The 26,341-nt window shown below is 46.2% G+C and overlaps 1 protein-coding gene across 3 annotated transcripts in view; it reads left to right on the forward strand.

The window, feature by feature from the left end:
* Positions 1 to 21,245, forward strand: part of LOC101483102 (arf-GAP with Rho-GAP domain, ANK repeat and PH domain-containing protein 1) — a 28,735-nt gene extending 7,490 nt beyond the window's left edge. For 2 of the 3 annotated variants that reach the window (XM_076889511.1, XM_024803869.2), the window contains exons 4-26: positions 1 to 380; positions 639 to 737; positions 816 to 999; positions 1,495 to 1,599; positions 1,673 to 1,777; positions 2,139 to 2,199; positions 9,310 to 9,430; positions 9,637 to 9,901; positions 10,007 to 10,206; positions 11,204 to 11,289; positions 12,265 to 12,447; positions 12,539 to 12,607; positions 12,695 to 12,794; positions 13,713 to 13,769; positions 13,904 to 14,030; positions 15,864 to 15,963; positions 16,041 to 16,242; positions 16,634 to 16,679; positions 16,796 to 17,118; positions 17,201 to 17,410; positions 18,490 to 18,595; positions 20,666 to 20,807; positions 20,909 to 21,245. The exon at positions 1 to 380 is cut by the window's left edge and continues 124 nt beyond it. In XM_076889511.1, the coding sequence (XP_076745626.1) occupies positions 1 to 380; positions 639 to 737; positions 816 to 999; positions 1,495 to 1,599; positions 1,673 to 1,777; positions 2,139 to 2,199; positions 9,310 to 9,430; positions 9,637 to 9,901; positions 10,007 to 10,206; positions 11,204 to 11,289; positions 12,265 to 12,447; positions 12,539 to 12,607; positions 12,695 to 12,794; positions 13,713 to 13,769; positions 13,904 to 14,030; positions 15,864 to 15,963; positions 16,041 to 16,242; positions 16,634 to 16,679; positions 16,796 to 17,118; positions 17,201 to 17,410; positions 18,490 to 18,595; positions 20,666 to 20,807; positions 20,909 to 20,953 (3,316 nt within the window). In that variant the 3' untranslated portion in view covers positions 20,954 to 21,245. The remainder of the gene's footprint in view (positions 381 to 638; positions 738 to 815; positions 1,000 to 1,494; positions 1,600 to 1,672; positions 1,778 to 2,138; positions 2,200 to 9,309; positions 9,431 to 9,636; positions 9,902 to 10,006; positions 10,207 to 11,203; positions 11,290 to 12,264; positions 12,448 to 12,538; positions 12,608 to 12,694; positions 12,795 to 13,712; positions 13,770 to 13,903; positions 14,031 to 15,863; positions 15,964 to 16,040; positions 16,243 to 16,633; positions 16,680 to 16,795; positions 17,119 to 17,200; positions 17,411 to 18,489; positions 18,596 to 20,665; positions 20,808 to 20,908) is intronic. The other variant, XM_076889512.1, reaches the window with a different exon arrangement.
* Positions 21,246 to 26,341: the final 5,096 nt, after the last annotated feature.

Here is a 26,341-nt window from a genome sequence, read left to right on the forward strand (position 1 = left end):
CCCCTGGAACCCCTCCACACCCTCTGCTCCCCCCTCCTTAGACAGCATAGCTAATAGCATTACCACCCACATACCTGACTTAGCAGAAGCTGCTAGCACTGAGGCTAACCTTGCGTCATTCAATCCAATGCCACCTGGTGCTAACACAGATACTGCTGTGCTAAGCCCCGCCCCCTCCACCACACCTGCACCTGCTCCTAGCTTGGACAGCATTTTTAACTCACTGGCTAACATTCCCAGCTTTGCGGGGTTTGTTAGCAGTGTGGGTAACCCTGCTGTGAGCTTCTCTCCATCAGCCCCACCCCTCCCAAATACTAAACCCCACCCACCCTCGCTGACGGGAAGTGGAGCTGGAGATGCTCGTACAGGTGCAATGACAGGTACGACCACCAGAAAAAGGACGTTTGTGTGTAATTTTTATATAAACATCAGGAGGGTATGATCCACAGTTAGAGTGCAGCTTCACTTCCAGCTGGTAGAAAGTGTCAGGAGGTCAGGTGCAGGTGATCACCTGAGGTGGTGCACAGCTTTAGGTCACCTGAACGTTAAACATTCTGCAAGCTTAAGAGGATTCAGCCCTTTCTGAGGGTAAGAAGAACTAACACATGCTCTTTGTGTTCCTCTGAACCTGTGTCCAGATGTTGGAGCGCTGTCACAGCTGGTGACATCAGCTTTAGACCCGACTGCTGCAGTCACGCTGCCACCTGTAGAGGGTGCTGCAGGGTTAACAGGTGAAGGTACTGTTAGTATTTCTTCTGCTGGGCTTCTTCCCACTGGCTTCCAACTGCTTCAGTTTTTCCTGGTTCTGGTTCCAGTTTTATCTCCAGGTCCTCATAGCACCAGAGCAGAAAACCCGTCGGACACCACGTTGGCCTGCTGGACGACCCAAGAGGAAGCTGAATCTGAGTCATCCAATGAGGAGGAAGAATCAGGTGTTAGCCCCGCTCCTTCTACAGCTGAAGCAGATCCTCGTTCTGCCCCGACGACCAACAATGACAAGTGTGTATGGTTACTGTGAATTCAGACCGTTCTCACTCCCGAGGCGTAACATCCTGATGTTTTGTCAAGTCGTGCGGCGTTCCTGAGGAACGCGAAAGGTGACCTTCCGTGTTCATATGGTACACGCCGGGTTATGGATGAAATCCAGTGACAGTCCTGCGGAAACAGACGTTCCAGCCCTAAACCTAACCTTATCCTTAACCATAACCTTGTTCCTAACCCTAACCAGCACTTTAATGACGTTAAATAGTGTTCTCCCAAGCGATTTTAGGAAAATGAACGAACATGTGTAGATTGAGTCCAAACGGTTCTCATACTATCTCATATTATATTTAGGAAAAAACGTAATGTTGACGGTTTGTCACCTGGCGTGAAATGTTTTTGGGATGAGAACGTGTCGGTAAATTGTATCACTGTAGGGTTTACCTTACAATGTAAAGCTCCTTAAAGGGTTTGAAACATCTTTCTCATGGTGTCGTTGTGTTTGTTCTGCAGAATCTCGACTAATACTTCCTTTCGTTTGATACCTACTCGGCCGGCCCCGCCCCCTCCCAACACAGCAGGCCGATCAGGAAAATCTGTCAGACAGAAGACACCGAGGTAAACACAACTACGCACAACGCCTGCAAAACTAAATCGACCTTCAAAGTGTTAACGTGGGTGTGTCCTGCAGGGCGGCCACCATCCGAGTGTCAAGGAAGAAGGGCGCCAGCGGGAAACCTACTCCTCAGAGCCCTGTCGTCCGGGCAAGCTGGCTGGACGTCTGGAAAGGCTTCAGGTAATGTCAAGGCCATCACAGGTTTCACAAGTCGTGCTTTAGATTCACTCCAGGACAGAGTCGGCCTGGGCCTCAAAACCTAAAGGGTGTCCACAAAGACTAGGTTCTCGAGTGGTCCGTACTATCTACTGTTGGGATATTTATCATGTATCAGCACCTAAAGATCTTCATAAAAGGTTCTTCATTTTCTGGTCTTTTGGCCTCACCTGTCTCGTTCGCTGAAACAAAATCCCATTAGAAACTCATGTTTCCTATAGTATGAGCAGAACCAGCTAACCTGGGCTAATCAGGGGACCCAAAATCATGTGACTGCTTACTTGTCAGTTGAATGGATGATGAACTTGTTTTCTGCCTTTAACAGACATAATGTATTATGGGCGACGCTGGACGGACAGCTGATGTCTCTGTGGAAGAAACGCACAGTAAGCTGGCATCTCTCACCTGTCTCACTGTGTTATTTACCTCACTCTGTGTACCTGTCTCACTGTGTGGACCTATCAATTCAATTTTATTTATATAGCGCCAAATCACAACAACAGTCGCCTCAAGGTGCTTTATATTGTACAGTAGATACAGAGAAAAACCCAACAATCATATGACCCCCTATGAGCAAGCACTTTGGCGACAGTGGGAAGGAAAAACTCCCTTTTAACAGGAAGAAACCTCCAGCAGAACCAGACTCAGGGAGGGGCGGGGCCATCTGCTGTGATTGGTTGGGGTGAGAGAAGGAAGACAGGATAAAGACATGCTGTGGAAGAGAGACAGAGATTAATAACAGATATGATTCAATGCAGAGAGGTCTGTTAATACATAGTGAGTGAGAAAGGTGACTGGAAAGGAAAAACCCAGTGCATCATGGGAATCCCCCGGCAGCCTACGTCTATTGCAGCATAACTAAGGGAGGATTCAGGGTCACCTGGTCCAGCCCTAACTATATGCTTTAGCAAAAAGGAACGTTTGAAGCCTAATCTTGAAAGTAGAGATAGTGTCTGTCTCCTGAATCCAAACTGGAAGCTGGTTCCACAGAAGAGGGGCCTGAAAACTGAAGGCTCTGCCTCCCATTCTACTTTTAAATACTCTAGGAACAACAAGTAGGCCTGCAGAGCGAGAGCGAAGTGCTCTAATAGGGTGATATGGTACTACAAGGTCATTAAGATAAGATGGGGGTAATGCCATCCAGAGTAAGAATCTGGTTAGATACCATATTTCTAGGCTTTTCAGGGCCGAGTACAATAACCTCAGTTTGATCTGAATTAAGAAGCAGAAAGTTAGCGGCCATCCAGGTCTTTATGTCTTTAAGACATTCCTGCAGTTTAACTCATTGGTGTGTGTTATCTGGCTTCATGGACAGATAGAGCTGGGTGTCATCTGCATAGCAGTGTAAATGTATGCTATGTCTTCTAATGATGCTGCCTAAGGGAAGCATGTATAATGTAAACAGAATTGGTCCTAGCACTGAACCCTGTGGAACTCCATAATTAACCTCAGTGTGTGAAGAGGACTCTCCATTTACATGCACAAACTGGAGTCTATTAGATAGATATGATACAAACCACTGCAGCACAGTACCTGTAATACCTACAGCATGTTCTAATCGCTCTAATAGGATATTATGGTCGACAGTATCGAACGCTGCACTGAGGTCTAGCAGGACAAGCACAGAGATGAGTCCACTGTCAGAGGCCATAAGAAGATCATTTGTAACCTTCACTAAAGCTGTTTCTGTGCTGTGATGAGCTCTGAAACCTGACTGAAACTCTTCAAATAAACCTCTGCAGATGATCTGTTAGCTGTTTGACAACTACTCTTTCAAGGATGTTTGATATCAAAGGAAGGTTGGAGATTGGCCTATAATTAGCTAAGACTGCTGGGTCTAGAGATGCTTTTTGAGTAAAGGTTTAACTACAGCCAGCTTGAAGGCCTGTGGTACATACAGTGGCTTGCAAAAGTATTGGGCCCCCTTGAACTTTTCCACATTTTGTCACATTACAGCCACAAACATGAATCAGTTTTATTGGACTTCCAGGTGAAGGACCAACACAAAGTGGTGCACACGTGAGAAGTGGAACGAAAATCATACATGATTCCAAACATTTTTTACAAATAAATAACTGCAAAGTGGGGTGTGCGTAATTATTCAGCCCCTGAGTCAATATTTTGTAGAACCAGCTTTTGCTGCAGTTCCAGCTGCCAGTCTTTTAGGGTCTGTCTCTACCAGCTTTGCACATCTACAGACTGAAATCTTTGCCCATTCTTCTTTGAAACAGCTCCAGCTCAGTCAGATTAGATGGGCAGCGTTTGTGAACAGCAGTTTCAGATCTTGCCACAGATTCTGGATTGGATTTAGATCTGGACTTTGACTGGGCCAGTCTAACACATGGATATGTTTTGTTTTAAACCATCCCATTGTTGCCCTGGCTTTATGTTCAGGGTCGTTGATGCTGGAAGCTGAACCTCCGCCCCAGTCTCAAGTCTTTTGCAGACTCCAAGAGGTTTACTTCCAAGACTGCCCTGTATTTGGCTCCATCCATTTTCCCATCAACTCTGACCAGCTTCCCTGTCCCTGCTGAAGAGAAGCCCCCCCAGAGCATGATGCTGCCACCACCATATCTGACAGTGGGGATGGTGTGTTCAGAGTGATGTGCAGTGTTAATTTTCATCCACACATAGTGTTTTGCATGTTGGTCTCATCTGACCAGAGCAGCTTCTTCCACATGTTTGCTGTGTCCCCACATGGCTTGTGGCAAACTGCAAACAGGACTTCTTATGGTTTTCTGTTAACAATGGCTTTCTTCTTGCCACTCTTCCATAAAGGCCAACTTTGTGCAGTGCACGACTAATAGTTGTCCTGTGGACAGATTCCCCCACCTGAGCTGTAGATCTCTGCAGCTCGTCCAGAGTCACCATGGGCCTCTTGGCTGCATTTCTGATCGGCGCTCTCCTTGTTCGGCCTGTGAGCTCCAGGCGACCGTGGCTCAGGGGGTTGGTAAGCGTATCTGTAACCAGAAGGTCGCCGGTTCAATCCCCGGGCTCTCTTTCCTGGTCGTTGTGTCCTTGGGCAAGACGCTTCACCTACTGCCTACTGGTGTTGGCCAGAGGGGCCGATGGCGCAATATGGCAGCCTCGCTTCTGTCAGTCTGCCCCAGGGCAGCTGTGGCTACAACTGTAGCTGCCTCCACCAGTGTGTGAATGCGAGAGTGAATGAATAGTGGCATTGTAAAGCGCTTTGGGTGCCTTGAAAAGTGCTATATAAATCCAATCCATTATTATTAAATGTCTCAATAACTTTATCCCTGACCTGTCTGGTGTGTTCTTTGGACTTCATGGTGTTGTTGCTCCCAATATTCTCCTAGACAACCTCTGAGGCCGTCACAGAGCAGCTGTATCTGTACTGACATTACACACAGGTGCACTCTATTTAGTCATTAGCACTCATCAGGCAACGTCTATGTGCAACTGACTGCACTCAGACCAAAGGGGCTGAATAATTACGCACACCCCACTTTGCAGTTATTTATTTGTAAAAAATGTTTGGAGTCATGTTTGATTTTGGTTCCACTTCTTTCTTTTACATTCTGAGAGAAGCCAATTGGGTCTAATAACAGATTAAATGCCATGTTGAGGCTGTCATTTTTAGCATCCACATTAGGGCTGCCACAAACGATTATTTTTGATCAGAGGCGGAGCCAGACATTTGAAACACCCGGGGCTTAGCCCAAAAGGGTGGTGGGATTTTTTTTTCCGGGGGGGGGGGTTAGAAATGACTGAAAGATTAATTGGCTCTGTTTTGAGTTTTGTTCAAAAAAGAATGACTTCATAGAGGGAAAAATATATATCACATGTGCAGGACACCTTAAACTAGTTTTTTAATTAAGCAGCGAGGCAGAACAAAGTCGGGCTGTATCAAGACACGAGGACTAAACCCCGATTCAACCAGACCCAGGACTGATCCAGAATTAAAACAGGACTACAACAGTTCAAAATCAGGACTACTGAGGACTTAACCAAGACAGAACCAGAATCAGAACTAGATGATAGCAGCACTAAAAACCATCATAGACCTGCACTACACTTATTTTTTAATTCTACCAAAGTCCACTGTTTAGATTCAGAAAAGTTTCTATAATTATTTAGCCTTGTTGTGCAAACAAGCTGCAGAACTTAATAAATATAGAATTTGAAAAATAACAAACCTAAAAAGAAACACGAGGTACGAGATACATGAGGACCTGTGATACGCTGATACTTTTGGCAAACAACCATGTGACTAACAGGTGTGTCTCACCTGCTCTTGTTCCCTCTCTGTGCTGACAATCATCAAATCTACAGTTGAAACCAGATATTTACTCTTCAGATCAAAACACTTTTTTAATTGTAACATCAAATCAGACTAAATGTTTATTTTTTTAGATAAATATAAACATATTTGTTAACTTTAAGAGAGAAACTGTCTGTATTTCTTGTAAATGGCACCAAATTGTATTCAAACTGAGCCACACTTATGCAGCTCCACAGTTCTGTTCCTGCTGTTTTGGTTGACATCTCTTGATGTTCCCATGTCACAGAAACAGCCTCTGTGTTTTGCCTTATATGCATCCACAGCTGTGCCACCAGTTTACTCACATGGACTCTACTAACCAATCAGAAGCTTCTTCAGCTCAGAATGGAATCGTCTGCAGTTTTCTTATTAATTAACAATAAACTTAGTGTACAGGGAGTGCAGAATTATTAGGCAAATGAGTATTTTGTCCACATCGTCCTCTTCATGCATGTTGTCTTACTCCAAGCTGTATAGGCTCAAAAGCCTACTACCAATTAAGCATATTAGGTGATGTGCATCTCTGTAATGAGAAGGGGTGTGGTCTAATGACATCAACACCCTATATCAGGTGTGCATAATTATTAGGCAACGTCCTTTCCTTTGGCAAAATGGGTCAAAAGAAGGACTTGACAGGCTCAGAAAAGTCAAAAATAGTGAGATATCTTGCAGAGGGATGCAGCAGTCTCAAAATTGCAAAGCTTCTGAAGCGTGATCATCGAACAATCAAGTGTTTCATTCAAAATAGTCAACAGGGTCGCAAGAAGCGTGTGGAAAAACCAAGGCCAAAATAACTGCCCATGAACTGAGAAAAGTCAAGCGTGCAGCTGCCAAGATGCCACTTGCCACCAGTTTGGCCATATTTCAGAGCTGCAACATCACTGGAGTGCCCAAAAGCACAAGGTGTGCAATACTCAGAGACATGGCCAAGGTAAGAAAGGCTGAAAGACGACCACCACTGAACAAGACACACAAGCTGAAACGTCAAGACTGGGCCAAGAAACATCTCAAGACTGGTTTTTCTAAGGTTTTATGGACTGATGAAATGAGAGTGAGTCTTGATGGGCCAGATGGATGGGCCCGTGGCTGGATTGGTAAAGGGCAGAGAGCTCCAGTCCGACTCAGACGCCAGCAAGGTGGAGGTGGAGTACTGGTTTGGGCTGGTGTCATCAAAGATGAGCTTGTGGGGCCTTTTCGGGTTGAGGATGGAGTCAAGCTCAACTCCCAGTCCTACTGCCAGTTTCTGGAAGACACCTTCTTCAAGCAGTGGTACAGGAAGAAGTCTGCATCCTTCAAGAAAAACATGATTTTCATGCAGGACAATGCTCCATCACACGCGTCCAAGTACTCCACAGCGTGGCTGCAAGAAAGGGTATAAAAGAAGAAAAACTAATGACATGGCCTCCTTGTTCACCTGATCTGAACCCCATTGAGAACCTGTGGTCCATCATCAAATGTGAGATTTACAAGGAGGGAAAACAGTACACCTCTCTGAACAGTGTCTGGGAGGCTGTGGTTGCTGCTGCACGCAATGTTGATGGTGAACGGATCAAAACACTGACAGAATCCATGGATGGCAGGCTTTTGAGTGTCCTTGCAAAGAAAGGTGGCTATATTGGTCGCTGATTTGTTTTTGTTTTTGAATGTCAGAAATGTATATTTGTGAATGTGGAGATGTTATATTGGTTTCACTGGTAAAAATAAATCATTGAAATGGGTATATATTTGTTTTTTGTTAAGTTGCCTAATAATTATGCACAGTAATAGTCACCTGCACACACAGATATCCCCCTAAAATAGCTAAAACTAAAAACAAACTAAAAACTACTTCCACAAACATTCAGCTTTGATATTAATGAGTTTTTTGGGTTCATTGAGAACATGGTTGTTGTTCAATAATAACATTATTCCTCAAAAATACAACTTGCCTAATAATTCTGCACATCATCAATGTGCTCTGTCTCTCTTTATTCTGACATTTAACTCATTCAAAAGATGTTTCAATATTTATCTAAAACAAAAGTTTAATCTAAATTGATGTTGTGCAGTAAAAATGTTTTATGTTTTCTCCCTAAAGTGTAAATATCTGGTTATAAATGTGAATATCCTGCTGTGTACTGAAACCCCTCTTGTTTTGCATAGAAATATACTGAACAACATACAAAGCATAATATATAAAATAACATTTACCTGAGTTTTTCTTTGAAAGAAGCCTCTAATGTCCATTCTTATATTTCAGTACATAACTGAAACCGATTTAGTCGGGGAGGGTAAGAACTGAGAATATGAAATAAACACACGTAAGCTAAGACTCTGTAAAAAAAATTGCATTTGTTCGGCTTTTCATTTCGCCATTTGTTGATTCACTCGAAGAGCGAGTAACGTAATATTGGTCAAGTGATCAGTTTGACATCAATCTTTGGTGATGCACCGTCATATTTACATTATTTGTACGGTACGAATGATTTGCTTTGGTACCTGGTCAAACTTAAGCTCTCCTTAGTATGGCTGGCTGCGTTTCTCCAACAGCGCACTCACAGGCAGCAGCTGCCCCGCCCCCTCGCTCAGTCGCTTAGTGCCTGAGCTCGGATCATACCAATATCAGGGGGGATTCATGCACAGTCGTAAATTCCCACAGTGTGCACTATGTGCTTCGAATATTGTGTGTACTTTTTGTTTTATACAGTTGTCAGCCAGACATCTAACTATGAAAAAATTACACTCCAAAAGACCCCGGGCTTCTGACAAAACAACCCGGCTTAAGCCCAGTAAGCCACCCCCACGCTCCGCCCCTGTTTTTGATAGTCGACTAATCAGATCATGCATGATTAGACATAAAATGTACAGCCAATTACAACCAGCATGAATCTGCTCTTATATTACTGTCATTAGCTCACAGCTTGAAGTGTTTAAGGTGCTAACTAACAATAAAGAGCAGATGACAGTTTATTAAACTTTTAATGAAATGTCCAGATTGTCTCGGTGGAGTTTAATGAATCGTCCGTCTGCTCCTTGCTGTCTAAAATATATCAGGACACTGGTGTAAACTCTCGACGATCTCACACTTCTGTTTTATCAGTTTTCTGTTTGACGTTTATTCAGCTGTGTGAAAACGAAGGAGGAACCCAACCAGGGGATTAATAGAGTTTTATTTTATCTAATCTAATCTAATGACTTCAGCCAAAGCGATTTACTCGTTTGCTTTGCTCTTTAGGACCGGTTCAGCGAGGTGTTGTTTCATGTCTCCAGTATCACCAACGTGAAGAAACTGGACAAAGGCAGATTCTCTGTTTACTTCAGGAAGAAGCATTATGACTTCATGGCTCATAGTGAAGGTAAGAACAGTGACTCTTCTGGTTTCTACTGGATTCTACTGACCCAACACAGGAAGACGACTGGGGACAGCTCCTACCAGATTGGTCAAACCTGCCTTTGTTTTATAGCGTGAGCGATTTTAGCACGATTATAAAAGAGACCCGCGGTCTCGGCTTCCCTGTTTCACGCCTCATATTTTTTCTGCTTGCTTCTGTTTGTCTATCAGAGGTTCAGGACGGTTGGGTCACTTCTCTTCTCGCCACTCGAGGCAATCCAAGCCCCACCCCCCCAGAACTCCATGGACAAATCACCCTTAAGGACCCGCGGGGTCGTGCTTATGCTGCCCTCTGGGGTCATGACCTTTGGATTTACCCTAACAAGGAGGGCTTCCAGCTGGGTGTGGCCTCGTATACCGTCCCCCTGAATGTGGCCTCGGTCAAATCGACGGGGAAACACTCGTTTAGCCTCATCACTCCATACAAGACCTTCAAGTAAACCCCCGTCTGTGTGTCTGCCTGTCGGTCCATACCTGTATGGTGTTTATTTGTTTGCTAAAATTATATCCTCCTCTCTTTAACCCCGCCCCCTACCTACAGCCTGTCTGTTGATTCGTCCAAGGATCTGTCCGTCTGGGTGGACAGGCTGTCTTCAAGTATCCAGAGCGCTCTGTCCTGCTGTCAGGTGGCGCTGCGTCTCTGGGAACACCCGTACAACAAGGTGTGCGGGGACTGTGGTGCGGCCAATCCGGAGTGGGCCTCGGTCAATCTGCTGCTGGTCATATGTCAGCACTGTGCAGGTATGACAGCACACCTGGTACACGTTAAGATTATTAATGCAGAGGGTTGTGTAACAGCAGAATGAGACGCATCGATGTGAACCTTTTCAGGATTCAAACGATCGTTGGTCACGGACGTAAAGAAGCAACATTACCCAGGACTTATGTCAGAACACAAGTATGAAAAAGGCAGAAAATAAAAATATTGAGGAAAATATGTAACACAAAATCGATTTTAATCTACCAAAACAAAGGCACAGATTCATGTCCAAGAGACCGGACCTCCCTGTGCTGTTTTTAAAAGATCAGAGACTCAGAGCTGTCCTCTTAAGAATCTGGATGCTGTGAATGAGCAAATATAACCAGGTGCAGAAGATCCTCCAAAGTGCCATTAAAGGCCCAGAAGAGAAACCAACAAACACTGTTGTAAGATCTCGGTGATATCACAGGAGTAGCATACGTCCAAACCAACAGAGCAGAAAGCTCTGAGATAAAGAAACGAAACCAAATGTGAGCCTGACTCACTGACTGTTAGCTGGAACAGTTTATATGATGCTGATTAAATGAAACGATACCAGCGTTCCAGTTTCACCACTGCCAATAAAACGTGTGCAGTCTGAGGGAAACACACCTGTCAATAAAACTCACCTGCTGATAACACACACCTGTAGACTGTTGATACACTGTGATCACTGCGAAAACACAACCTTCACACATTTTCTTTTCTGTTGTTAAATAGAAAAAATATTTGAGGACTAAAGCACTGGGCAGCAACCCTATCCTCACTTTTTCATTCTTATTCACAGTCTTGTAAATACTATATTCATTCATTTATTTATTTATTTCATTTTTTCTTTGTTTAAAATTTATTGTACATACTTATCCTCTTAAAATTGCCCTTTTTTCACTTGTAGTGAATTGGTTTGTATACAGTTTTTGTTGTTCGAAAGCACAATGACAACAAAGATTCTGAGATTCTGTAAAACCCACTGAACGCAAAATGCTAACATGTTCTCAGGTCACCATCGAGGCCTGGGCAGCAACCTGTCGAAGGTGCGCAGTCTAAGGATGGACAATAAAATCTGGACTGAACCATTGATACAGGTGAGTGGGTGGAGATTGAACACAGTGCAACACAAACACAGTCCCAGTTCAACCAGCCAGTTAGCAGCTACAGCTGCCTTTGTCACCACCCACTGTTGTTATGATCTATCAGGTCTTTAAGTGATGACGTGATGAAACCTGCTACTCTGCGTTTAATAAGGCTGTTGTGTTTTTAACATGTTTTAATGCTTTGTATCTGGTTCTATTTATTCTCAAAAGCCCCTAAAAACAGTCACTGATCACGGTCGGCCTCTCTCAGTTTTTATCACCACTGTTCATTTTAAAGCTCAGTTTTTAAAACCTTAGGATGTAACTGCAGCCCATGCAGCAGTATATGAATGACTAACTATTGTGGATGGATTATCTCAGTTGTTCTCCGTTTACAGCATCCTGCCATGCGATTGCATTTGTCCCTGATCATCGGGAACTTTTATTGAGTGGGAAAAAAGTTTATGCTATGCTAACATAGCTGTGTCGCTAGCGGTCACGTAGCACATCATTATATACCAGCTAGCCAAACTAAAGTAACCCTACAAACGTCACTGCTGTTTAGTTTTCTGTCTTCATTTATTTCAGAAGCGATAGCAGAGCTGTACGTTTGAATTTGTTTTAGAAATCTCTCAGTCGGGACAGGCTATATTATATTTAGACGGAAACTAGCAAGCTAACTCCTTGCTAACTTCTAACTCTGTTAAGTTTAATAAATTCAGTTTTCATGGATGCCTGAACGTTAAACTTAACCGTTACACCTGGAAGAGCAGCCACAGTGACCATTTGGCTTATGGACCTGCAGCTGAGTCCGGGCCCAGACACGGCTAATGACGTCAGACTTAAAGACCGGATAGAGACCAGTTTTTTAGTCTCAGGCTGTAAACATGTTTATTTCTGCTGTAGAGTTTTAACATTGGAGTCAATGCTGCCTCTGCTGGACATTATGGAAACTGCAGTTAACTTTTACCTTCAATCTTCTGCCAGCTGTTCGTTACCTATGGTAACCAGCTGGCAAATCAGGTGTGGGCTCCAGCGGTGCCAGCGGCAGAGCAGCTCCGCCCAGAGTCCACAGATGAGGAGAGGTCAAAGTTCATAAAGGATAAATACAGCAGGGGGCGCTACAGACGAGTGCACGCTCTGGCCTCATTTCCCTCCATGATGGAGCAGGTCTGACCCAGAATCAGCTCAGCCACCGCACACGCTCAGAGGCGTTACACAGGTGTCATATGTGTGACAGGTGTGTGTGTTTGTGTTTCAGAGGCTGTATCAGGTGGTCTGCACTGACGACGTGGAGGAAACGATGTCTCTGATCTGCTCCGGAGCAAAGGTACTGTCCTGTGTTCATGATGCTCGTTAAGCTTATTAAACATTTATAACACACTCCCTCCTTCATCTGAGGCTCTCACCTGTGCAGGTGTCTTCATCAGACCCACAGACCCCCTCCCTCATCCTGCTGGCAGAGCGAGCCAATCAGGCTCTGCAGACCGAGCTGCTGCGAGTCAACGAGTACACAGGTAACACACACACACAAAGGTAACACACACACACACTCACACACACAAAGGTCACACACACACACAAAGGTCTCACACACACACACACTCACTCACACACAGGTCACACACACACACACACACACACTCACACACACAAAGGTCACACACACACACACTCACACACACACAGGTCACACACACACACACACACACACTCACACACACAAAGGTCACACACACACACACTCACACACACACAGGTCACACACACTCACTCACACAAAGGTCACACACACACACTCACTCACACAAAGGTCACACACACACACTCACGCACACACAGGTCACACACACACACAAAGGTCACACACACACACAAAGGTCACACACACACACTCACGCACACACAGGTCACACACACACACAAAGGTCACACACACACACAAAGGTCACACACACACACTCACTCACACACAGGTCACACACACACACAAAGGTCACACACACACACAAAGGTCACACACACACACTCACTCACACACAGGTCACACACACACACAAAGGTCACACACACACACAAAGGTCACACACACACACTCACGCACACACAGGTCACACACACACACAAAGGTCACACACACACACTCACTCACACACAGGTCACACACACACACAAAGGTCACACACACACACTCACGCACACACAGGTCACACACACACACAAAGGTCACACACACACACAAAGGTCACACACACACACACTCACGCACACACAGGTCACACACACACACAAAGGTCACACACACACACACACACACACACACACACACACACACACACACACACACACACACACACAAAGGTAACACACACACACAGGTGACAGTAAATGCTGATCTGAGCTCACCTGCCGCTCTGTGTGTGTTCTGTGCTCAGAAGTCCCGCCTCACCAGCCGCTGGCAGGTAGAAGGAGGTTGGACTCCGCCCCCTCAGGTATGCAGTTCAAATGAATCCAGGTGCACTCGCAGAGATCAAAACGCTGTACATGAATATGAATGTGGTGATATGTCAGAGTCTCTTTGATCCACCCAAACATCAGCAAACACTCACCTGTGTCATCTGTGCAGGTGAGGAGAAGGAGGAGCTTCACGGGAAACTGGAGGATGATCGTTTTCTCTTCTCGCTAGAAAACGAATCAGCAGCCTGCGACGTGCTCGACCTGCGAGAAGTCCTGTCTGTCTTCCTCAAAGACGGGTAAATATGCAGTACTAATACCTCTGGTACCACAAGTACTGCAGTACCTCACAGTAATACTGCGTTTTAGAGGTTTTAGCAGAAAAACACCTGACTGACCACAGGCTGTGTCTGAAAGGCGGAGGCCACCTTGATGAGGCCACGCCTCTGTGAATGTTTTTTTGTGAACTTTGAACTCATTCATGGTGATGTCAGCAATGATGTAAAGCTCAACCATCAGTGGCCGGGGTCACGCGGCACACCTGTCAGCTGGTTTGGGACACCTCGGTGTCAGAGCAGGAGGAAGTGGAGGGAGAGCTCGGGGTGTCTCTGCTACGACTGTCAGGAAATTCAGTCCGTTGCACAGTGTGAGGCAGAAGCTGCGTCCCTGTCCCGGGTCACCTGTCTGTTGGACAGTGTTTCCTCCGGGCCGACCCGAACTCGTTCAGAGGTAACGCCATGACAGAATCAACCACCTGCGGCCTCAGCTCTCTACTGCAGCTTCAGCACTGGAGGTGTGGAACGTGGCTCGCTCCGAGTCAGTGGACCCAGGACGCTGTCAGCGAGCCCGAGCACTGCCCCGGCTCCTTCAGGGTCCTTCATTTCATCAAAGGGTAGCTCTGAATCACTCAGGACCAGTTTGTTTGGGGACATCCTAAATCATCTGCACGATGTGTGGATAGAAGAAAGCATCCAACAGATTTAGTGCAGGACACACGGGACTGAGCTCAGACCACTGCCAGCGCCAAAGCTACACCAAAGCAACACGCTGAGCTCGTTACACACAACCGGTGAACGTTTTACATCACAGGAAGTTCCCACAAACAAAACAGGAAGCTCAGGGCAGCCAACTCTGACACCGCAGCTCCCTCTGCTGGACACATCTATTCACTGCAAACACCTACAAACCGACTCAAACAGCAAAGCTGAAAGAATCAGTCGTTTCATATGGTTACCAAGGCAACAGAAAAACAAAGTGACTGGCTCCTCAGCTCTTATTGTTACTCTGCAGACGAGTCCTAGCTCCAGGGTGTTTGTGTTCAGGTATCAGCTGCTGTGTCTGAGGTGGAGGTGTGGCCTATCCCAGCTGTCATAGGACGGGAGGCGGGGTCACCTGGGCAGCTCACCTGTCTGTCACAGTACTTTTATAAGAACCATCAATAATAATCATAAACTGTTAGTTTACTGGGGCAGCACGGTGGCACGGTGGTTAGCACTGTTGCTGTACAGCAAGAAGGTCCAGAGTTCAATTCCACCATCAGGTCTTTCTGTGTGGAGTTTGCATGTTCTCCCCGTGTTTGCGTGGGTTCCCTCCGGGTACTCCGGCTTCCTCCCGCCGTCCAAAGACATGCAGCTTGTGGGGATAGGTTAATTGGATAATCCAAATTGTCACTAGGTGTGAATGTGCGAGTGAACGTGAGTGCGACTGGTTGTCTGTCCCTGTGTGTTGGACCTGCGACAGACTGGCGACCTGTCCAGGGTGTACCCCGCCTCTCGCCCTATGACAGCTGGGATAGGCTCCAGCGCCCCCGCGACCCTGAAAAGGATATGCGGAAGCGAATTGATGGATGTTAGTTTACTAATGTCATAATGAATCTTTACTCTGATCTATGACATCATAACAGCCTGCCTACTTACAGGTCCTTTAAACCAGGTGTGATAAACATCAGCACCTCTACAGGTCATCCAGAAGATGTTCTACAGGCTGGTTATTAAGCCTGATAAATGAAGTATATCAAGTATAAATGTTGCATATTAGCGGTACAAAAACATCACCGAGGGCATTTATTATTGAGGGTTACAGTGTGTCTCTGTGATGAAGATGACCGAACCATACCTGCTGCTGTGTTTCAGCCGAGCTCATCAGTTTGAGATCGTCACACTCACAGATCAGCTGATCTGTGCAGCTGACAGCAGGGAGGGGCTGTCGGACCACCTGGTCCATATTCTGAAGGTAATGTTGGTTTGGGTCAGACTTTTCCTCTAAATCCACAGCTCAGGTCCTCTGACTGACTGAATTCATGTTTCCAGGTGATTCTTCCAGGGGGCGTGTCTTATGCTGAGGTGGGCGGAGCCTCCGCAGTCAGTAAAGTGTGTATTGTAGAATTGGGCAGAGCTTCCAATCATCCAGAGGCCTGGCTGCTGCTTTGGGAGGATGGAGTCAGCATTCACCCTGTCCACAGAGAATCCCATGAGTCTCTCACAATTGATCTGGGCATGCTCAGTCACCACGGTAACAGTCTGTCTTATGAGTATGCGTCTGTATGTTGTTTTGTTCAGTAGATGTTGAGGGAACACATATTGATCTGTTTGAGTGCTTTCTTGTTGGAAATGTTTTCCACCCATGACTGGATGTTGGTCCTGCAGCTGACGGTTATTCCGTGTGTAAATGTTTTCATTCACACACACTCGTGTAGTTTATTCTTTGATTATCGGTCTGGTGTCACCATCTCTGCCCTACACAGCCTGAACTCTCCGAGCAGCTTTCAGGCTTCTTTGCATTCGGAGCTCTTCTGTGGCTGTCGGCATTGTGTTGTGTGTATCTGCTGAAATCAGTCAGGCTGCTGATGAATGTGAGGACACTTTGATATCATTGACCAGTCTGGCTTTAACTCCTCTTACAGAAATGGATCCATCTGAAAACATCGTCACCATGGCAACTGCAGACAGGTGTGCAGCATCACTCTATAACATCTTCATTAAAACTAATGATGTGAATTCAGAGCTTCTGATTGGCTGACACCACCACAGATATATGTGACATCACAGCTGGTTTCTCTCCTCAGGAGGGTGTCGTTGCGTTTCGAAGAGCAATACAGCTGTCGGTCCTGGTTCACCCACCTTCAAAGAGCTCTAGCCAATCAGAGCCCAGCCGTGCCACGTCCTCCTGCAGCCAATCAGAGCCCAGCCGTGCCACGTCCCCTTGCAGCCAATCAGAGCCCAGCCGTGCCACGTCCTCCTGCAGCCAATCAGAGCCCAGCCGTGCCCCATCCTCCTGCGGCCAATCAGAGCTCAGTTTCTTGGTCTCTGTACCCGGTGATGGATGTGCAGCTGAGAGGTTCGGTACCGCCGGCCATCGAGCGCTGCATCTCCCACATCACCACCTACGGTGAGCCGAGGTCACCATGCCGACACAGTGACAGGCAGCAAAGCATCATGGGATACTTCTAATGCAGCATTTTCTCTCTCAGGTCTGAAGGTGGAGGGCGTGTACCGGCGCTGCGGTCTCGCTTCAAAAGTCAGCCAGTTGGTGGAGGCCTTGATTATATCACCAAACTCCGCCCCCCTGGAGAGTCATGAGCAGGGCGTGCTAGATGCTGGCTCCGCCCTCAAACAATATGTCCGCCGGCAAGAGAGTCTGATTCCCAACGGAGCCCAAGGGCAGTGGCTGCAGGCTGCAGGTACACGAAGAACTACTGTCTGAGCTACTACTACATGTAGTACTGCTGTCTGTAGAGCTGCTGCAGTATCTGTACTGTAGTACTAATAGCAGTAACCTCTGCAGAAACTGCAAAAACATCAGAGACCTTATATGAGCCGCTATTAGCCCTCCTGAAAAGTACTGCAGTTTTTCTGAGTGAAGTAACTGTAACCCGACGCAACAGGAAAACTGTGTAACACTAAAATATTTATATATTTGTCTCCAGAACAGAAAAAGCATGTACTGCAGTATAACCGTAGTACTACTGACAGTATCCTGACAGCAGTGATACTGCAGTAGTCGTAGTACTCGGGCTAACAGCAGCGATACTGCAGTAGTCGTAGTACTCGGGCTAACAGCAGCGATAATGCAGTAGTCGTAGTACTCGGGCTAACAGCAGCGATACTGCAGTAGTCGTAGTACTCGGGCTAACAGCAGCGATACTGCAGTAGTCGTAGTACTCGGGCTAACAGCAGCGATACTGCAGTAGTCGTAGTACTCGGGCTAACAGCAGCGATAATGCAGTAGTCGTAGTACTCGGGCTAACAGCAGCGATACTGCAGTAGTCGTAGTACTCGGGCTAACAGCAGCGATACTGCAGTAGTCGTAGTAATCGGGCTAACAGCAGCGATACTGCAGTAGTCGTAGTTCTCGGGCTAACAGCAGCGATACTGCAGTAGTCGTAGTACTCGGGCTAACAGCAGCGATAATGCAGTAGTCGTAGTACTCGGGCTAACAGCAGCGATACTGCAGTAGTCGTAGTACTCGGGCTAACAGCAGCGATACTGCAGTAGTCGTAGTACTCGGGCTAACAGCAGCGATAATGCAGTAGTCGTAGTACTCGGGCTAACAGCAGCGATACTGCAGTAGTCGTAGTACTCGGGCTAACAGCAGCGATACTGCAGTAGTCGTAGTACTCTGGCTAACAGCAGCGATACTGCAGTAGTCGTAGTACTCGGGCTAACAGCAGCGATAATGCAGTAGTCGTAGTACTCGGGCTAACAGCAGCGATACTGCAGTAGTCGTAGTTCTCTCCCTAACAGCCTGTTTGTCTCTCAGGTGTGTCAGACGAGAAACGCAGGTTTAAGGAGTACAGACGGTTACTACGGCAACTTCCTGATGACAACCGAGCGACCCTGAATGCCCTGTTTGGACACTTCTACATGTAACACACACTCTCACACACACACAGAATCAGAGCAGTTTATTTAAAACAGTAACAGTAACTAACATTAATGTTACACACAGATATGTGTTGTTCAGTGGTGCATTATGGGTAATCTCAGTCCTGCACTGAGCGTGCTCCTGTGACAGCACGTCATGGAGTGGGTGGGAGGTCCAGCACTGTCCTTATCTTAGACAACATCCGCCTCTCTGACACCACCCTAAGGCAGTCCAGCTCCCCTCATGGCTCCTGTCAGTGGGCGGGATCTATCAGGGAGCAGGTGAACATGTTGGCGTCAGAAACAGGAAACACAGCGTCTTTGAGGCGTTCCCACTCTGCAGTTGACCAGCGGTGAAACAGCCAGAGAGTCGCGATGAGGGTGGTGGTGGTGGGGCGGGACCTGGGAAGATGATCGATCCTACAGATGAGCTGCTGACAGAAAGGTGTCCAGCACACAGAGCAGTGCAGTAATTAGGCAGGAACACTGACGCTGCACCCTCTCTAATGTCCAGCAGGGGGCGACGACCTGCCCAGTTTAAACTGTTTCCTGTCTAACTGAATAAAGTAAAAAGTTCATTTTGAACATTTTGGACTCGGAGTCACAGAGGAACACGAAGTGGAAGTTCATTGGACAACGACTCAGTCAGTCAGTTTCTCAGTCAGCCCCGCCCCCTCGCTACTTACAGTTCCTGAGTCTGGCAGCAGGGGGTGTAAGACGTAGTTTCAGAGCTCGTGTTTGCCTCTGTCTCACCTGAGATCACCTGACAGTGTCACCTGATCACACTCACGTCCCACTAGGAGAATCTCTCAGACTAACACTTCACCCCCCGTTTATCAGAGTCACAGTGGTAAATGCTTCATGTTTGCTCTTTAATGTCATTACCTGGACTGTAGAGCTGGGCGATATAAGATTTCTTCATATCACGATATGTTTTTTTCATTTCAGGCGATAACGATATCTATCACGATATCAGCCAAATAACTATATTTGTAAGATTTAAATGTGCCGTTGCTCACAAGTAAAATGTGAAATAATCAGCAGCTTGTTTTTATTTAAATATTTATTTCCCATAATAAGTTCAACAGGGTAGATGTACTTAAGGAACACGAGACTTTTTCAGATAAATAAAGGCAAATATTGCAAACTACACAAAAGGCAGCCGCTAAAGCGTTTAAGTTTCAAAATAGAACAAACGAAACAGCCTAATTTGTCAATTCCACTTAGAAACAAAATATTAATTCTAAAAATAAATCTTAGTTTGTTTTACAGAAGAACAGACAAAACTGACTAACTTTTGTCAATATCAAATAAACTGAGAACTAAAAGGAAATTCTCAATCTCTCCTTGTTGTATAGCTGAGCTTTTCAAACAGTTTTAAAAGTTACTTTAGTCTGACAAAAGCCAAATGACGAATTAGCGCTTCCAGTCAGAGACTGAGCTGCACCGGCTTATTGTATTTCCAGACTTGCTTTCGGCACATTTACAGTGTAGCTGCTCTGTTTGACTTGAAATAGCTGAAATACCTTCACACTACGGGACTTCTATGGCTCTTCCGTTCCACAATCTGTCCGGCATTGGAACCATCATCTGTTTTCTCTTCGGTAACCTTCGGTCACGCTCGGTTGATCTTTCTCTAGTCGGCACACTCATTTCCTCCATTACCCGGGTGGCACGGCAGCTGGCTGCTTCCCAAACAAATACACGTGTGCGGCTTGGCACGCGTGCTGTACGTAACAAGTCACGTGACGCTGCGGCTGTGATTGGTTCGGCTCTGCGCTACTTAATTTGGATTGGCTGTTCTTTTTCTTTTTTTAAGAGGACAAGAGCGGTGAGGCCTATCACAATAGTTTAACTTTTCTATCGAGAAAACGTTATTTTACATATCGTATCGTTCTATCGCCCAGCTCCACTGCACTGACGTGCAGGTAGGAGGGCTGGAGTCACCTGAGTTTGAATCGAACGCTGATGGAACCTGTTAATATGATTTATTTAGTCTGATCATGAACACAGTGAATGAAACCAGCACACAGAACATCACCTGCTCACTGACTCCTCCCTCTCTCCCTCAGGGTTCAGGTGTTCTCTCAGGTGAACAAGATGTCAGCCCATAACCTGGCTGTGGTCCTGGTCCCGTCCCTCTTCCAGGCCATGAACCAGGACTTGATCACCCTCACTAGAGAGTTCATCATCCACCACACCCTGCTCTTCCTCGTAAGTTTGCTGCTTCCTGTTTCCTGTTTCTACGACGAGTTTGGGCTCAGCTGATCCAGCTAACCCAGAGAAAGCCTGACTGATGTGACGTTTGTGTGCAGACCCCAGACTCGGCTCAGAGGCAGGAGCAGACCACTGTCTTCTGATGAAGATCAGCCCGTTTCTTTTAGCTTACTGTGAATCTTTTGGGATGTTGAGGAAACTGTTGTTATTGAAATCACTGACCAATCACTGTCTACTTCCTGTTTCCTGTCAGTTGAACTACGGCTATCAGAGAGAATGATTACTGCTGGCTGCTCTTTACGGTGGTTGTTAAATGAATGTTAATGTGAGGCTCTGCAGCTGAGCGGGGTGTACCACTGTGTAAGCTGAGCACTCACTTTATGAAATGTTATCTTCAAATCTGCAAATAAAACTGAAACTGAACATTTAATAAAATCTGCATTAAATTCTTGTTTTATTTTGTAATTAAATAATAATAGATCGACTTCATTGAATTTAAATAATTGACCATTCCCGTTCAAAGACCCTACATTATGACAGAGAACCCCCAACAAACAGACCCCCCCATGAGCAAGCACTTGTGACAGTCGGAAGGAAAAACTCTTTAACAGGAAGAAACTTCCAGCGTCACCAGGCGACGGGTGAGGAGAGAGCCAGAAATGCATAATAACTCATGGCTACATGCAGAGAGGTGCACTATGACAATGCAATGAAAGCTTTGACCAGCAGGCGGTTTGTGTGCACACGAAGCGTCACACAATGAACCTTTGTGAACCATCTGGATGGAAAAAGCTTCATGAGGCTGACCATCACTAGCAGTGAATCCTGCTATGTGAGCATCAGCTCAGGGTAAACATACTCAGACCTGATTGGTCCACCTCTGATCAGCTGTAAAGGAAACTCCTGGATCAGGTCCCTACGCTGTTCAGTGTAAATGTCATCTGCAGGAAGAACGAAGCCCTGTGATGGTGAGAGGCACACAGTCTAACCACAGTGAAACATGCAGCCTGGGTTTAATGTTTGATGCTTGTTAGAAACCAGCGTGACGATCCTGGAAACAGTGAAAGCAACGAGGACATGCAGTTTGTGAACACACCGTTACAGTGTCCGTGTGTAATATGAGGCCAGAAACCCGGGTCAACTGGAACTCGACTTTGTGTTTAGTGCATTTCTACCCCCCTCCCCTCCAGTAACGCAGCACTGTAGGGTGGTCATGCACATCCTGTACACTAACACAGTGGTTCACAAAGTGGGGAGCGTGACCTCCAGTGGGGGTGCAGAGCCATTGAAAGGGAGGGCGGGGTAAGAATTAAAAAAAAAAAAAGCATGCTTGGACCCTGCGAGGATGATGGACAGCAGAGGCGTTTTTAACCCACAATCAAAGCACTCCAAAGATTTCTTACTTTTTTGACAGTATTTGCTGTTTGTGTGACACACTACTAAAAATAAACTTGGTTGAGACGTGACATTTTAACAACAAAAGTATAGATACCCCCCCTCCAAAAAAATGGTTTGTTCCAGCTCGCCTGTCCCCTGCTCTGGCGCCCTTTCTGCCAGAGCGATGGTGGCTTAAAACAGGACATGTTGGCTGCATTTAACCTTCAGTTACTCTTTATACAGTTGGTAGGAGTCAAGCCGTGTTTCTTTTTAGCTGAAAACATTACACCAGGTAACCTGCAGTGTGGGAAACGTCTTTTCTGACGATGTTTGCTGCCCTACAATCCGTCCTGCTCTGTAGTAAAATCAATAATGCATTGACGCCGTGCAGGCCCAGGTTATTTGGCCCGCTTCCATGTGTTCTACAAAAATAGTGCTTTGTTGTGTATCTGACAGACGAAAGCTAAACCAGTTACACACCACTGAAGCTGCAGGATCTTTACAAACCAGTTCAGGTTCATCCGTTTCATTCAACGATCTGCTTTTTCTACCATGTGTGTATGAAAACAAAGGCACTGGCATGTGCGTTTTACCCATATTCTATCGACATATTTTACTTTCTTATCGTTGCCCAACATTATACCGGTATTACTGTGAATGGTATGATATGGCCCAGCCCTTAATAGGTTTTTTTCATATTAATGTCATTTTTTCATTTAATTGAATACAACCTATTTGTGTATGATTGTCAGTCCAAAGAGGGAGAGAGGAAAGAGGGAACGTGAGGACAAAGTACAAGGTCAGGAAGAACCAGGGAAGAAAACAGACGGGGAACAGTGACAGGCAGAAACTGTTAAACCGACAAACTACAGTAGATGCAAAAGTATTCGGCCCCTTGAACTTTCCCACATTTTGTCACATTACAGCCACAAACATGAATCAGTTTTATTGGACTTCCAGGTGAAGGACCAACACAAAGTGGTGCACACGTGAGAAGTGGAACGAAAATCAGACATGATTCAAACATTTTTTACAAATAAATAACTGCAAAGTGGGGTGTGGTAATTATTCAGCCCCTTTGGTCTGAGTGCAGTCAGTTGCACATAGACGTTGCCTGATGAGTGCTAATGACTAAACAGAGTGCACCTGTGTGTAATCTAACGTCAGTACCAATACAGCCGCTCTGTGACGGCCTCAGAGGTTGTCTAAGAGAACATTGGGAGCAACAACACCATGAAGTCCAAAGAACACAGCAGACAGGTCAGGGATAAAGTTATTGAGAAATTTAAAGCAGGCTTAGGCTACACAAAGATTTCACAATCCTTGAACATCCCACAGAGCACTGTTCAAGCCATCACTCAGAAATGGAAGGAGTATGGCACAACTGTAAACCTACCAAGACAAGGCCGTCCACCTAAACTCAGGCCGAACAAGGAGAGCGCTGATCAGAAATGCAGCCAAGAGGCCCATGGTGACTCTGGACGAGCTGCAGAGATCTACAGCTCAGGTGGGGGAATCTGTCCACAGGACAACTATTAGTGGTGCACTGCACAAAGTTGGCCTTTATGGAAGAGTGGCAAGAAGAAAGCCATTGTTAACAGAAAACCATAAGAAGTCCTGTTTGCAGTTTGCCACAAGCCATGTGGGGACACAGCAAACATGTGGAAGAAGCTGCTCTGGTCAGATGAGACCAACATGCAAAACACTATGTGTGGAGGAAAACTAACACTGCTCATCACTCTGAACACACCATCCCCACTGTCAGATATGGTGGTGGCAGCATCATGCTCTGGGGGGGCTTCTCTTCAGCAGGGACAGGGAAGCTGGTCAGAGTTGATGGGAAGATGGATGGAGCCAAATACAGGGCAGTCTTGGAAGAAAACCTCTTGGAGTCTGCAAAAGACTTGAGACTGGGGCGGAGCTTCACCTTCCAGCAGGACAACGACCCTAAACATGAAGCCAGGGCAACAATGGGATGGTTTAAAACCAAACATATCCATGTGTTAGAACGGCCCAGTCAAAGTCCAGATCTAAATCCAATCCAGAATCAACATCAACATGACACCACGGCGCCGGCTGCACGGGCCCAAGGCTGGAGCTGAACAAAACTCCCTGATAACGACTGTGTGATGACTATTCTTCCCATCCCATGCAAGGACACCTGGGTTGGCTGGTAGACTGTTTACTTAGCCTGATAGGGTGAAGGACACTGTCTCAGCTGAACTATGGACATGCACACACATACATTTACACTGATAAGCACTCACACATCCCCCTCCCCTTCCAACGCCTTCGATGCTTGTTGCCTCCTGGGAACACGAGGCGGGTCTGGGCCCGCGCTGGTGAGTCGGCACAGTGGCAGGATGGCTGCTGTGGTGCCTGGGATTACTCCTCATCCCCTACCCAACCCTGTTGCTGGTCACGTGCTCTATAATGTTGTGCTGTGGACGTTTATGTGCTTCCTGTGCAGAGGAGTTTTTTTTGTTTCCTGTTCTCATGCTGTCCTCCTGTAGCCCAGCATGAGCAGAGGTCTCTTTTTTCCTCTTGTACTTTCCCATTGTAGTGTACATTTCAGTGTTTTTCTGTAATGCAACCGTTCTCCGACTTGTATCCCCATGTGACGTCTGTGTGTGTAAGGTCGGGGGGCGGGTTCATTCCACTGCATGTGGCGAATAAAATAAAATTTGAACTTGAGTATCTGTGGCAAGATCTGAAACTGCTGTTCACAAACGCTGCCCATCTAATCTGACTGAGCTGGAGCTGTTTCAAAGAAGAATGGGCAAAGATTTCAGTCTGTAGATGTGCAAAGCTGGTAGAGACAGACCCTAAAAGACTGGCAGCTGGAACTGCAGCAAAAGGTGGTTCTACAAAGTATTGACTCAGGGCTGAATAATTACGCACACCCCACTTTGCAGTTATTTATTTGTCAAACAAGTTTGGAGTCATGTATGATTTTCGTTCCACTTCTCACGTGTGCACCACTTTGTGTTGGTCTTTCACCTGGAAGTCCAATAAAACTGATTCATGTTTGTGGCTGTAATGTGACAAAATGTGGGAAAGTTCAAGGGGCCGAATACTTTTGCAAGCCGCTGCATGTTTGAGTTCCCGTCTGTGTCTTTCGGTTCTTAGACCTCTGCCTTATGGTTTATGTCTCTGTGTTTCTTAGTTGCTGTCTCCACTGTGTCAAGTTCGCGTCTCTGTGTGATCCTTCCTGTTTTACTTTGAAGGTCCGTGTCCTATGAGAATGTGTCCTGCTTTGCTTGTCTCGTCAGTTCTGATTTGCCCCAGCTGTGCCCTCCTGTGTCTCATTCCCCTTGTTACTTCCCAGTGTATTTAAACCCTGCGTTTCTCTGAGTCAGTGTCGCGTCGTCCCTCATGCTGTGTGGGTCTCCCTGTGTCTCTCTGTGGGTTTAGTTTGTGAGTTTCCGGTTTAGTTTGCTTCGTATGACTTTCTCCTGCCAGCGAATAAAGCTGAGTTCTTTGTGTTTAAACCTCGTGCTTGCATTTTGGGTCCAACTCCTGCCTGCCACACAGCGATTCATGACAGATATAGTATTTACATTAGCTCATATATATGTTTATTTGCCATGTCTCAACACAAATAGTAGTTTAGCCAGAGCAGCATTTCCCATTTTCCAAATACACCCTGGTAAAGAAGGCCAGCAGCAGCTGCACCTCCTCCGTGTCCTGAGGAAGAAGAACCTGGACCAGGAGCTGCTGCTGACCTTCTCCCCTCCTCAGTGGAGAGCGTGCTCTCCTCCTGCCTGGTGTTTAAACTCAGGGTCCACGACTGAGCAGGAACGCTGGGCAGAGGGCTGTGTCAGGTAAACCAGGGCCATTACAGTATATATAAACCCGTGTTATCTGAGTGACGTTGACCCTGTGAACTGTATGCAGTGTGTCTGACTAATGTATGCAGGTTACATAATGTCAGCTGTATCACAGGCCTTCAGACCGCAGCGCCAGTCCCGACGAGTCTTGCTCTTTGTCTTCTGTCAGAGACAGTTTAACTGCAGGACTCATGTCTGAGGAGCAGGTTTCATGTTCAGATAAGGCTTAATCACCATGTCCTCAGAGTTGATAACAGAGCTGGGTGGAGCTGTTTATTTCCCCCACAGTTTATCCATAGCTCATGAGCCCAGTATAGCCTTGGC

This window comes from Maylandia zebra, linkage group LG10 (assembly GCF_041146795.1).
Source record: "Maylandia zebra isolate NMK-2024a linkage group LG10, Mzebra_GT3a, whole genome shotgun sequence".
Lineage (NCBI taxonomy): Eukaryota > Metazoa > Chordata > Actinopteri > Cichliformes > Cichlidae > Maylandia > Maylandia zebra.